Below are 14045 nucleotides of genomic sequence, written 5' to 3'. Positions count from 1 at the left end.
TCCTAGCAGTGCTGTATTACTGATGAGCTTATAACTGGCAGGAGTACCCATCTCCTGTGGGGCTTTAGTGGCACTTCTCAGAGGAACCAGGGGCTAGGGCCAGATTCCAAGAGGGTCCCATGAAGCTTCTTTTGTGAGTCATGCTTCTCTGCTGAATAGGTTTGTGTTGCTTTTGCATGGTTAAATAGCAGCTGCATTCCACCTTGGGGGAGCCGGGGGGGAGAGAAATCCTTCTGTGTCCCTCTGACCTCACGGAGGTGCCAGTCAGTGGTAACATGCAGAGAGCTTGGGGACCTATGGTGAACAGGAATCCCTATGGACAAGGGCTGCTGCTGCTGCCTCCTGATGAGCAGGCTGAAGGACCGATGTTTTTCTGGAGGCATTCCAGACCAGGGGGACATTTGCCTTGGAGGCTGCATCCATGACTCCCTCCTGTTGGCTACTGCCATGGAGAAGTATGGAAATAAGTCATGCGGGGGGAGCAGGACAAATATAACACCCACAAGAGGCAAGAAACTTCCCTGAATTTGTCAGTCCTTTTGTGTTACTAACAGAAATCAATGTCTTCTTTTAAGCGGCTGTTAAGCCAGCCTGTCAGCCTGTTAGCAGCGTGCTGCTCTAGCAGTCTAAATAATGGATGACTATTGTTTCCTGCTGGAGCTACTAGCTAACCTGCCTCTCTGCCTGCCTCAGGTTGTGTCATTACCATTTCTGGACGCATGACCTTCACCAGCAACAAATCCATGGAGATCGAGGTCTTTGTGGATGCAGACCCTTTTGTGGATGAGCCTCAAGAACGATACCGAGCTGTTAGCGCCTTCTTCACCTACGTGTCCCTGAGCAAGGAGGGAAAGCCTCTTCCTGTCCCACAGTTGGTGGTAAGAGCTGTTGAATGCATTTGCTTTGGTGCTGCAGGGTGCCAAGCAGTGCAGAGGATCGCCTGTGGTACAGGTCCCACGCGTTCCTTTGGGTACTCCTGGAGGGCCTGGTGAAGAGCAATGCAGGATGAGGCATTTTACAAGGGGATGAGCCATGATATCTGGGGCCTGGAGGGCCAGAGGGTTTCATGGTTAACATGAGGCAAAGCATGTTGAGACAAAACCCCACCGGCCTCTCTGGGGCTCTCGGCATCAGGAGCCTGCAGCTTTGAACACCTGTGATGGGCACAGACTGCCAAACGGCCTCCTTGGCTGCGGGTTGGTGCCAGGTACCTGACTGTATGCACTAGACTGGGGCCCGTGCAGGCTACTAGCTGGCATTAGCCACTCAGGTCAGGGGTCCTGCTACTAGGGGGACAGAGCACATCTTTGGTCCTTTGCTATTTCTGCTGAGAGGGCAGGAGAACCCAGGCCCATCCACAGGGCAACTGACTGCTCCCTCATGAGGGATGTGCTCGGTGGCTCACCAGGGGACACTTTGAAAGGATCCAAATCCACATGATCTCCCCCACCCCTCACATGTCACCCTCTCTGCCTGCTTGTCAGAGTCCTGCCAGCATGGCCACGCATTGGCTGCCTGCTGTTGCTTTTTGGCCTTTTATGCCTCACTGTGACAGGGCCTTTTATGCCTCACTAACCTCTGCCTAACCTGTGACCATGTACTGTGATGTGGGGTTCTCCTGCTTACCATTGCCTCTCAGCTGAGCAGCCTTCCAGGTGTTTTGCAAAGGTTTGATTTCCCTGCCCCATGCAAACTGGTGACTGCAGAACTGCAGGCATTCTTGGGAGCCTGGTTGCAGGGTCCATCTCGCAGGCTAGATGTTTTTGGCAGTGCCTGTTGCTGCTGTTTTTCCTGGGGATACTATGGGATATCTTTGCTAAGTGCTTAACGCTTCTTGCCTTTACTGCTCTTGAATGTATTCCTTTAAACACTGCACATGTCAGCTCTGTGGTGCAAGGGCAAGGGGATGATAGGCCCCTTGTGCCGTGTTTGTTGAAGCCTGAATATTTTGTGTACTTTAGCTTTGTGCAACATTCTTTGGGCTTGGTTGTCCAACAGAACCTCTCCCCTGGAATTATTCAGCGGAAAAAATATAAGCGTAAGTATTTCCAGAGCCAGCCAAGTTCTTGTGTCAAGATGGAACTGGGGAAGCTTCCCTGTTCTCCATTAAGGAGAGCTGGTGTTTGGGCTTGTCTGCCTCCTTTCTTTTTAATTAAAAAGAGCTTAAGTTGGGATTGTAATTAATGAAGAAGGAAGCCAGAGCCCTCCGAGTCAGAGCCAGTTCCCTGCTGCCTGCTGAATCTACCCCAGGCCTCCTGTCTGTTTTAGCTTTCCTGATCCACCCAACACTTTGCTGACTCCAGATTCAGCACTGATGACTTGGCTTTGTTTCTGTAGAGTATCTTACTCCATGCATATCCCCTTCACATTGTGCTTATCAGTGTTTTGAAGCATTGTATCGACTCATTATGAATTAGCCATTGGGGTGGCATTCCTATATGTTCTAGATCCAGACTTTTGGCTTTGATTTCCTGGAAGATGAGCTGCATCTGCTTGTTGAGTGCATTTCTAATGCACTGCCTGGAAGGAGCATGGCTTCCTAATTGCTCTTGCTCCCCAATGCTTTCTATGAGCAGCGGATTCTTGACATGGATGTCTCCCCATATATCACAGGTCCATTACAAATGCATGTTGCGGCCTTTATGAGGGTTTTTTTTTCTAGGTGCCTGTTTCTGCTTTGCTAAGTTGTTGTTTGTCTTAGACATGGCAGCTTTTAGCTGGGGACCTGTGGGGAGCATTATGGAGTGAGATGCTGTGCTCATATCCTGAATAGTCTCATTTACTGGTCCCTTAGGACACCAGCATCACTTGCACCTTGCATGGGTTCATTCAGAGTGCGTTATTCACATCCAGGCTAAACTTAGCAAGTCACCTCAGAGCCAGAGGTGGGTAGAGTCCAACCTGGATGGGAGGGGACACAGAGAAGGGGCTGTCAGCCCCAGTGGTGGCAGTGCTGGCCACTGTGCACCATGCTGTTTCCCAGAAGTTGCCTGTGGAGGACACAGGAGCAACTCCAGTGTCACGCTGTACCTCCCTTGCTGCATGAGCCCACAGGATGGGGATAGGGTGCTCTCTTCTCTAAAGGGTTTAGGATTCAGGCTCTTGGGAGAAATGCCATGAACAGAGGCTTCACTGTTATGTATTCACTAGTGTATCTGCAGGCTGATCATTCAGGACAGGTTGTAAATGAATCATGTGTCAGTGAATAGCAGCAGTAACACAGACAATATCCTCATGGGAAGGAGAGAGAATAATGAACAGGTGTATTTTAAGCAGTGGGTGATAGACAACTATATTGCTGATTTTGGCCTTGTATGTGTGACTGGCCAGGACTACCCTTAAAACAGTTTTGGAGTATGTTTAGCTCTGTTAGGGTCTGGCTTCTGGTGCTTTCCCAGCTTGAAGACAACAATAAAAAAAATGTCTTTGCATTTGGCACATGTCAGCAGCACTGGCTGGCAGAGCGTGCTAAAAATCTGCCCTGGGGAAGAAGTCCCTTGATCTACCCCCCACCCTAAGTCTGTCCAAAAACTGTCACAATCTGCCTGCTGCACACAGGCAACCATCCCTTAGCAACTGCAACATGGAGTACTGTCTGTCAGCCACATGCTGGGACAGCAAAGCCCACAGTGCACAGCGAAGCCCGCACTGCATCCCATTGCCCTGAATAACGCTGTGCTCCCTCCCTTCAGGAACCCAGGGGCAGGAGATGTTATTTCCCCTATCCTCAGGGTTGCTGTGTGCACCAGCAATGCCTGCTCACCACACGCTGTCCCGTTTCTGAGCCCTGCTGGAGAGTCAGGCAAGTGGGAATTCTTCACAGGGCAGAGATGGTATATTTGCCAGGAGCACCTCCCAGCCAGGCGTAGTGTGGGAACAGCAAAGGTTCCCTGCCTGAGGGGCACATGGAGCTTTATAACATTCTGTGGAATTAAATCTGAATGAATCCTAGATGGATTTTTTTCCAGCTGAGATCTGTGATTAGGGCACAGAGCTTCAGACCAAGAGTCTGCTCCTTGCTGGAAATTTGCAGGGCATCCTCTACACATAGGGAGCACAAAAACCTCATATCAATGTCCTGATAACTCCATTGTGCTGGGTGTGGGGAGGCAGCTATAGCACCTGGGGCAGGGAGAAAGGAACCCTCTTGTTAATCTCCCCACAGCTCACCTAACGCTTTCTAAGGCAGCCCCTTGCTCTGCTGCTCAACTCTAATGGCAGAAGCACTAGTTTCCTGCATGAGTACAGGTGGATCCTATGGGGATTCAAAGAAATCCTTTTTAGCACTGAAGGGAAATCCATGCAGATCTCTCTGGGGATATGTGGCCTTTTCCTGCTGTGTGTCTCCCACACTGTGGGTAGGGAAGGAGGCTGCAGCATTGGACTGTCTTGGGCAAGGCACCAGGTAGCACATTTCCCTGGTGTCCTCCTTACCAGGCAAGTGTCATTGCTGCCCTGCAGAGTTACAGGAGTTACAGTTACTCTGTGGACTGTCCACATCAGGAGGTATCTGCCAGGCAGGTCCCATGGCTCTTCTGTGGCTGGCAGTGGTACCCTCTCCTGGGTTGAGTTGCTAGCTGCTTCTGGCCCTGGAAGTCTACATTCACAGTCCCACCCAGGAGTATCTGCTGGTTGGCAGCACTGAGCTGCAGACAGCTCCCACAATACTGGGAAGGGGGTCCCATCCACTTGTGAGTGCCCTATGCCTGTCGCTGCAGGGTTGAGTGTGACTGCTCCCATCACATGCACATGCTTCCCTGCTTCTGGGAGGGCACAACTGAGGCACAGAGCTTCCATGTCCCAGGCAGAGGGCGATGGCATTTGGGGCTGTGCTAAGCAGGCAGACCCCTGAGCACAGGCAGGGGCTGTAGAGTTGTCTGTGCGAGCCTGCATCCCCCTTTGTCCCTGTCTTAGGGCATAAGTTCAGCGAGGCAGGTCTTGGGGGCAGCTTGGCCCTGGGCCCGTCCCACTGCTTGGGACATCCAGGGAGTGTCTGGCCTGCTTGGCAATCCCTGAAGTTGCTTGTGAGCCATACAGTGCTCAGCCCTGAGGGTGGCCAGTGCAGCTTACAGCAGAGCCACCTTTGATCACAGACCTGTGATGCAGGGAAACAGGCAGCACAGAGGGAATGGGAGCTAGCTGACTCTTCTGCAGGCTGTTTTGGAAGCAGTGAAGAGAAATGCATGCTGTAAATAAGCAGTAAATCTAGGCATCAGCATATTAATCCTGCAGTAAGCCACTTGGTCAGAGCAGATCCTCTTCATCAGTGCGGAGAGGAAGAGCAGGAGGTCTGTGCACAAATGCTCAGTGGACCAACCTGTTTTATTAAACATAAATAGGAGCTTGGGGCTGCTCTGTTTATTTAAAGAGCTGCTGATGAAGCAGATGACTGCTCCTTGCACCATCAGATCAGCTTTGTTGTAAGAAGTGACTGGGTGGTGTGATTGGCCTTTCCTTCTCCCTCTGCTCCAAAATTTCCCATGCCAGCAGTTTAATTAGACCATTAGGAAAATGAGAGACTTGGGTCAGGGACAAGCAAGTTGCCCCCTTTGCCTAGTGATGGGGGGGAGGTTGCTGTGCTTCAAGTTCCAGCACTTTCCATGCCATGCTGCCTGCCTAGGCCTTGCTCCTGTAAGGACGATGGCCATATTAACTCTTGCAGTGCCATACCCAATATGCTGCTGCAGCCAACAGCATTGATGTGGCATCACATGCCAGGCTCTGCTGAATGTTTTTCTTGGAGATGTGTCTGTGTGGCTGGCCTTGTCTACACCCTGCCTTGAGTGTTGCATGAGGAGCTGGCCTTAGGAGATAACAGCTTGCAACAGGTAGCCAGCATCAATGGGCTGCTGCACCAGGCAGGTGTGTCTTCATCAATACAGTTGCTGTGCTTCGGGTAACAAATAGGCATTAACAGCCAGAGGTTAGGTCCTGCCCTGTCTTTGGTCCTTCACAGCCATGTTGAGGCACTAGGCTTGCACTGGGCATCCTTCATGGCAGAGCATGGCCCCTGCCTCATGTGCCCTGCTCAGTTAGAGGTGAAAGAATCTGGACACCAGTTTAAATTGCACTTATCGTTATCCAGGGATTCTTTGTGTTTCCCATTATGCACTCAAGTGCTCTGCAAGACTTCGCTAATTAAGGAGGTCTGTAACCCTTCAGCTGACAGATGATTATTCTGCCCACCCCTGGAAGCTTTCATCAGACTTGACAGTCATTAATTCTAGAGCTGAAACACTATTGACTCTGCTAACGGCAAGCTTCCTCACTTATTTCCTGTACCAAGCTGTCAGAGTGCCTCCTCCAGTCATGGGCTGAACAGGCAGAGATGCTGAGCTCCTTCATTTGCAGCCTTTCTTCTGGAAGCAAGCAGTGTTTTCCACTGAAGATTAGTTTTACCCTGATGTGCAGCAGCGGGATGGGGCCAGAGCCTGCATGAGAGATGCTGAGATTTTAGACTCAATGAGCACTTTGCCACCCTCTCATGACCCCATTACAATCACCTGGCAGCCTGGGATTGGGTCCAAATATGGACCCTTGTTTGGGCCCCCGCTCTAGCCCTATGCTAGCTCTACCCTGTTCTCTACATGTCCTTCCTTCACCCTTCTGTAATGTGGACCAGACAGAAACAAGATGCTGGTTAGGGCAGGGTACAGCCCAACAAGGAGCAGTTGTGCCATGAGAATGCAAGCGACGCTGGGCCGGTTTTCAGTCCTGTCCCTGCAGGTCTTTGTGTGACTGGCCCCATCCCACCCCTGTTCTCTGGTGAATTGGCTTCCCCATTGCCATACCATGCAGCTGCCCAGTTGGAGGGCTCACTGTGTGTAGCAGGAGTGCAGTGAGCAGCTTCCTCACTGCAGCATGGCAGTGCCAGTGAGGTGCACCTGTGCCCCAGTCTTTGTCTCACTCCACAGCCATGGCTTGGCATCCAGGAGTTATAGCCTGTTTCTCACAGTAAAAGTGCCGTGTGTAGGGAGGAGGGGGGGAGCGGCCTGCCAGAGCCAGCTGGAGTGTGGGCGGTGGGTGGCTGTGTGGTGACACTTCAACTCTCGTGATTTTGTCAGAGGAGCAGGGGGAAAACAGCAAAATGGCTATGCCTGTGAGTCACTCGGGTAATGTAGACTGGGGACATGCTATCACTGCCTGTGTGGGTTGCAGTCACCAAGAGGCCTGCTGCCACTGGTCTCCTTGGCCTGGCTCATGCAGGTGTCTGCAAGCTTTAACGTGGGCCAGGCTGAGATACGCTTGTGTTTGAAAAGCCCCTGTGAGCTCTCGACTACTGGTGCCTGTCCTCTGGTAAAAGAGGCATGGACATACTCACAGCGACAACCCAGAGCTTCCCACCAGGACTTCCCCTTCCTGTTTCAGTGGCTTGTTGCAAATGGAGAGCCCACCCTGGTTTTTGGCCTGATGCAGCCCTGTCTGTACATGTTGATGCTCTCATTGCCACTCAGAGCAGCAGGCCCCTGGAGCACTGACAGAGCCAGCCCAAACCACTGCACACATCACCAGAATTGGGGGAACTGCAGCAATTATCTGCAACTGTGAGCCCAGAGGGGGCTAGGGTTCCTGGTTCCTGGGGTGCGAGCATCTGCTCTGGAAATGAGTGTTCTCACTTACTTGGCAACTGGCTTACACAGAGCGGCTGTTTTAAGATCCTCGTGCTTCTGCCTGGGATGATGAGCACCCTGTGCATTTTGGTGGATGTGAGCATAGTCTTCTTAACACAGGTCTTGGTATGGCAGTGCGTGGTGCACAGGATGTGCAGTCTCTTGTACTGCAAGGGGGTCAGAACACAGCTGTCTGCACCAGTCAGCGACGAGAGTATCTCATCTTACCCCTTAGGAGTTCTCTCTGCCCTTGCTCTGACTGCCTAGTGAGAGGCTGTGTTGGCTTGTTTCATGTCACCAATTCTGGTGAACCCCTGGACTACACCTTAGCTCTGATATGAGAGCTACCAGGAGCTGTCAGAAAAAAACAATATGTTGGTGATTAGGGCTCAGACAAACTGTGCAGAAAATGAGACACAAGGTAAGCATGTCCATCAGAGCCAAGGTAGCTGCAATAGCAGGTCATTAGGGGCTGTGTGGGCAGGTGACATAAAACATCCTTACCCACATTTGTTGAATGTTAATGGCAAGAACGTGCCACATCAGCTGGTGTTCGGGTAGGCAGTGACACTGGTCATCTGCTCCAAAGCGCTGTGTTCTGCATTCATCTTGGCCTTGAGTCTTCATCTGCTCAATGGATCTCTGCCCTGGACAGGTAGAAAAGGCAAGCCAGATGTGCACTCCTCGAGTGGAATAAGAGACACAGGTATTTTTGCTGGTGATAATTTAATCATTAGTTTGTATTGTTCCACCTAGCTCAGGTTATGCATTTTTAATCAGCTCTCTGAACGAGTTGTCACGTGCCATGATGCCTGTCATGTATGCTGCATGCTGGTTGAGAGCTGTTAAGCATAGTCAGCTCCCGTGAAAGGTGCTGGTCTGGGAACCCAGGAGAATGAAACCCCCTGTGCCTACAGCGTGTGGGGCCTGGCCAGCAGGTTCCAGCAATTTGCTGTGAAAGCAGGAAACATGGCTGTCCCATCCTGCCACTTTAAGAGGCCTCTGCCCAGCACGTGGCATGAGTCAGGGCTGAGTATCAGCCATTCACAGCCGGGCAAACTAGTGAGAAGGAGCAGAGCCCCTGCAGGAAGTTGGCCTGTCCCTGCTCCTCTTGTCCAGGACCCCATCTCATCTGTTAGTGTGTGGCAGGGGTGAGATTTTAATACCTGCATTGTCCAAGAAAGCTTTCTGTTATTTACAGTAAATGGAGGCAATGGCTCAAAGCATCCTTGAGCATAACCAACTGTGGGCCTCGGCTACATCACAGTCCGATGGCTGGGGAATAGGCTACGAGGCTGGACCCAGAGAGTGCTGGTCAATGAAAGTGAATCATTATGGTGCTCCGTGACAAGTGGGGTCCCCCAAAGCTCGTCCTTGGACCTGTTCTCCTTAAAGTCTTTATCAACAACGTGGATGCTGGTGTCAGAAGTGGACTGGCCAAGTTTGCTGATGACACTAAACTTTGGGGTAAACTGTCCACACCTGAGGATAGGCTGGTGATCCAGACTGACTTGGATAGGCTCAAAAAGTGGGCAGATACAAACCTGATGACTTTTAATACCGAAAAATGTAAGGTACTCCACCTTGGGGAAAAGAAACCCACAGCACATTTACAGGCTCGGCAGTGCTATGCTCACTAGCACCATGGCCAAAAGAGATTTGGGGGTCATGATTGACCACAAGATGAACATGAGCCACCAATGTGATGTCACAGGTGGTAAAGCAAACCAAACTCTGGCTTGCATCCATAGATACTTCTCAAGTAAATCTCAGGATGTCATCCTCCCGCTGTATTTGGCCTTGGTGAGGCCGCAGCTGGAGTACTGGATCCAATTTTGGGCTCCACAATTCAAGAAGGATGTGGAAAAGCTTGAGAGAGTCCAGAGGAGAGCCATGTGCATGATCAGAGGGCAAGAGAATAGGCCTCATGAAGAGAGGCTGAGGCATGGGACTCTTCAGCCTGGAAAAGCACAGACTCAGGGATGACCTGGTGGCAGGCAGCCTATAAGTACATCGGGGTTGTGCATCAGGATCTGGGGGAATGCCTGTTCACCAGAGCACCCCAAGGGATGACAAGGTCCAATGGTGACAAACTCCTCCAAAACTATTTTAGGCTGGACATAAGGAAAAAATTCTTTACTGTCCAAGTCCCCAAGGCCTGGAATAGACTCCCTCCAGAGATGGTGTAAGCACCTACTCTGTACTCCTTTAAGCAGCATTTGGATGCTTATCTTGCTGGGATCCTTTAACCCTAGCTGACTTTCTGCCCTTGGGGCAGGGATCTGGACCTGATGATTTTCTGAGGTCCCTTCCAGCCCTAATGTCTATGAAATCTATGAAATAACAATCCATGCACGCTGCTGCTCTCTAGGCTGAATGATGGCAGCATGCTGATTCATAATAAATGTTGTGATCTGCGAACATCCTCTTGCTGCTTCCAATTAAGCCGTGAAGGGTCAGCCTGCATCTCCCTGGCTCTGACAAACGATTCTCCGCCACAGTATGCTTGGCTTGCAAGCTCTGCCTCTGTACTTGGCATTAGGATTATCTTGTCATCTGCAAATAGCAGGCTGTTCAACTTGTCTGCAGACCCATGGGTATGGGGTACCTGGCTGAGTAGAAAGGTGCATGAAGAGCCACACTGGGGTTGCACAGATTTTTGGAGGGAATGCTAATTGGTTTAATCCAAAGGACAAAGCCATCTGAGGTTGTGAGGATGTGCTGTAGATCACCCTCCTGCCAAGTCTTCCAACAGCAGCAATTCTGGCTTACTTTTGCATGAAGGAGGTTATCAGTTTAAAAAAATAAACAGGTAACCGAACAACCCTTCCCCTCCAAAAATCAACTCTCCCCCTGTCCCCAAAAAACAAAAACACCCCACTGTCACAGATCTGTGGCCATCTCCTGCTCCCTGGACCAGACCTGACCAGAGCAGCATGAAGAAAATACCCAGCCCTGTGATGCATCAAGAAAACGAGGTAGAAAATCCATCTATGGATGTGTGGATGAAGGTTCCTTTCAGAAGAGCGAGGCAACATCCACAGCTGGAAAAACCCTGCCTTTCGCTGGCTGTGTGTGTCAGCTGCTACCAGCTTGTTCCAGGTAGCATTTGAAGAACAGTCAAGGAGAGGTTGGCTGCAACTAACCTTTCCCCTCCACTGTTGTGGCTGCCTTTCTGTCAGGGTGTTGGGATTCCCGCAAAGCTTATTCTAGGCATCTTTGTCCACAGCTTTGCAGATTGGAAGGGATTTGGGGTAAAGAATAACTATGTGCAGGTTTAGTTGCCTGCCTAACACCCAACATCTTCACCAAGAACAAACAGCTCTGCTATTTGTTGAGAGGTTTTGTGCCTGTTCCAGTTGAAACCAGTAGCACAATGTTAACATGTTTAGTCTCCGTGTAAGGTCCCAACAGCCTTGTTGGTGCATGAAGGCCAAGACTGCTGCTGTTGGGGTGATGCTGCAGGTAGTCAGAGATACTGCATGTGTCTTTGCAAAGCTGAGCCCTTAGCTTGGAAGCTCCTTGAGGGTACAGCTGGGGTTGCCTGTTTTTGTAAAGGGCCACCTTCACCTCTGGTGCTGTATACAGGACACACAACATGACAGCGTTCCCCTGCTGTGAGCCTGATCTCATGTAGCACTTTTCTGATACGTTCCTTCATTAGGAGGTGAACATGCTCATCCCATTCCTATTAGTGGAGTTACCTCCAGCCAAGTATTTTGCTCAGGGGGCACAAATGATGTAAAATTGTACACACAGTGGAACCAATGTGATAATTTGCAGAACAAATGGCCATGAAGATGTTATCCCAGTGGGGCTTGGTGGTATGTGCCTTGCTAAGAAATTAACAGCTGCCAGGTGTTGGAGAAATAGATTTTCCTCCCAGGCTAGCCTATTTAACAAACATCTCTTAAAGTTACACCCACCTCAGTAAGGGGCATACCAGAGAGCTGCAGAAGCTTATACTGCCTCTGCTGCTCGCTTTGGGCTGCCACCCAGGCTTCTGGCCTCCTCAGAGGGGCAGTGCTAATGGTGTGTTTGTTGGGATGGTTTGTGAATAGTGATAGGGTGATGGATCTGCATTCCAATCCAAACATTCCTTCTGTGTGGTCTTTCCTGCATGCACAAGGCCAGCCCTGCCTATGCTGACCAGACACACCAGATTGCACATCTCATGTGGCTCTGGGACATTTGGTTTCAGTCTCCTCCTCCCTGTTTAGCAGTAGCTCTGAAAAACAAGCTGGACCCATTCTTGGAGAACCAGAAGACAACTGCTGGATGGAGGTGGTCTGCCTGTCGCTGCCGATGACAATGTGGGCTTGCCATGCACTGCTTCCCCCAATACCTCAAGTGCATGGACCTTCTTGTACTGACCTGCTGCATGCATTCCAGAGCTGGGGTAGAGGGTCGAGTTGGCAGAAGTGTGCAGGAGTTGGCATTGGAGAGTTAGTGGCAGGTGCTCCCTAGAACCCCAGAACCACAGTCTTGGTATTTACAGTCATTGAAGATTCACTTGTTGCTGAGCAGGTGGCGCTGGGTGATTCTTTCCCTTCCTGAGAAGAGTTTTACCACTTGCCCATGCCTGTGACACAGTGTTGCAGCATCCTTGCCCATCCCCCTGTAGAGATGGCTGCCTTTCTGTCAGGGTGTTGGGATTCCTGCAAAGGTATTCTTTGCTCAGTTCTGCTGTTGAAAATTGCAGTTACTCCAGACTAGCACTACTGCTGCTGAGATCAAAACCTTCCCAGCAGTGTAGAATCCTTTGGGATTTTCAAGAATGGAAGGGGGCTAGGAGGGGCAAGTGTGTTATTAGACCTTGTCTGACGTGGTCAGACTAGTTCACCCCAGATGCAGAAGAGGTGATGCTCATGGTTCTTGTTTTTTCTGACCAACAGACAGAAACTGAAGATGAGAAGAAGCGTTTTGAGGAGGGCAAAGGGCGATACCTCCAGACGAAAGCCAAAAGACAGGTGCATCTGCAGCCACTGGCTCAGCAGTGACGTTACCTCCTGGCCTCACATGCTCACAGGAGAACTGCCCTGGGGGGAAACATATCCACCTAGATCTCACTTGGCCAAATACAACTGAGTTGTCATTAATGTTGTGTGACGTGTGCACAGGGCCCTGCTGTATTCATCATCCCTGTGGCTGGAGGGACACCATCCTGCAGAATCTGGCTCTGGAAACCCCCAGCTTCATTTAAAAAGCATCATCCTTTCACACCCAAGTCTAATGTCACCAGATGTCCTGCTTGTTTGGGGGCTCACATATCGTTTGAATCACACCTCACCACAGTGGGTTCTGAAATCTGCTGTTGCCAATTTGAATCAGCTGTTGAATTATTTCACTGCTGAGTACACCTCACTGGAAGCCCCATCGTAAGGTACCACAAAGCCTTGGTGATTGCCACAAATATATTTGTTTAATTATCAATTGAAAAGGGCACATTGAAAATGCAGGAGCAGCATACCATTGCATTGAGTATCAGGGTAAATAACACAAGGCTACTGCTGTTACTTATTATGACATTTAATTCAGTAAAAATCACTCCCATCTCATCGTGAAGTGCTACAGAAGCAGGAGGCATTGTGCAGAATACACGGGGCTTTGAGTCTTTGTAACGTTGTGTTAATTTATAGTATGTCCTAAAAATGTACACCAAAGCTTATTTATAATATTCTCCAGTGTAAATGCTACTCAGTATTGTATTGGACTGTTTCTATCCATTCCATTTCAACCTATATACAAAAATTCCTGTGCGCATCTGAGTAATTTAAAGAATACTTGTGACATGAATAAAGTCCCTCAGTTTGGACTGAGGTGAATAATAGAACCAGAGTCCTTTTTCTTTACAGAAGGTTTGTGTGGTTGAAAAAGTCTGACAAAAAAGTGTGGTGTAAGTGATTCCACATCAGAGGAGATGCGGGTCAAGTTTGTTCCTTGGGCTGAGCAGAGAATGTCCTTTTAATGAGAGCTGCGCCATGATATGTTTGTTTGTGCTGTTTAGCTCCAGAGGTAGTCTGGGTTACAAATGGCCAGGGATCTCCAGTTGGAAGTGGTGCCCAAATTGCATCCAAATGTAGAGTGACAAGGGGGAAATAAATGCCCAAGTGCAGGGGCGCTGAACCCAATGATCTGTAAAGTCTCTTCCAGCCCCTAACAACTATGAAACTATGAAATGTGAAGCCTGCTTGTTCCACAGTCAGGCAGGAGAGCAGCATATGCAGGCAAGCTGGAGCTCAGCATGAACTATAGCTGCCTAAGTACTTAATAGGGATCCTTGGTGCGGTGGGGTGGTTCATCCCAGACTGGCCATGCTGCCACTGGCCATGCTGCTGTGGATACCCAGACTAGCTCAATATAAGGCAAGCTATCCCTGTGGTTTTGATGTGGATGCCTCCAGATCCTGTCAGGGATGCATAGGAGCAGAGTTCT

General features: G+C 50.0%; 1 protein-coding gene across 2 annotated transcripts in view; it reads left to right on the top strand.

The window, feature by feature from the left end:
* Nucleotides 1-13443, top strand: part of ACOT7 (acyl-CoA thioesterase 7) — a 66892-nt gene extending 53449 nt beyond the window's left edge. For both annotated transcript variants that reach the window (XM_014605788.3, XM_059716936.1), the window contains 2 exons: nt 694-878; nt 12506-13443. In XM_014605788.3, the coding sequence (XP_014461274.2) occupies nt 694-878; nt 12506-12610 (290 nt within the window). In that variant the 3' untranslated portion in view covers nt 12611-13443. The remainder of the gene's footprint in view (nt 1-693; nt 879-12505) is intronic.
* The last annotated feature ends 602 nt before the right edge of the window (nt 13444-14045 follow it).

The sequence above is a fragment of the Alligator mississippiensis genome, chromosome 13, assembly GCF_030867095.1.
Source record: "Alligator mississippiensis isolate rAllMis1 chromosome 13, rAllMis1, whole genome shotgun sequence".
Taxonomy (NCBI): domain Eukaryota; kingdom Metazoa; phylum Chordata; order Crocodylia; family Alligatoridae; genus Alligator; species Alligator mississippiensis.
The sequence above is the reverse complement of the archived record's forward strand: the minus strand, read 5'-3'. Positions and strand labels throughout refer to the sequence as shown.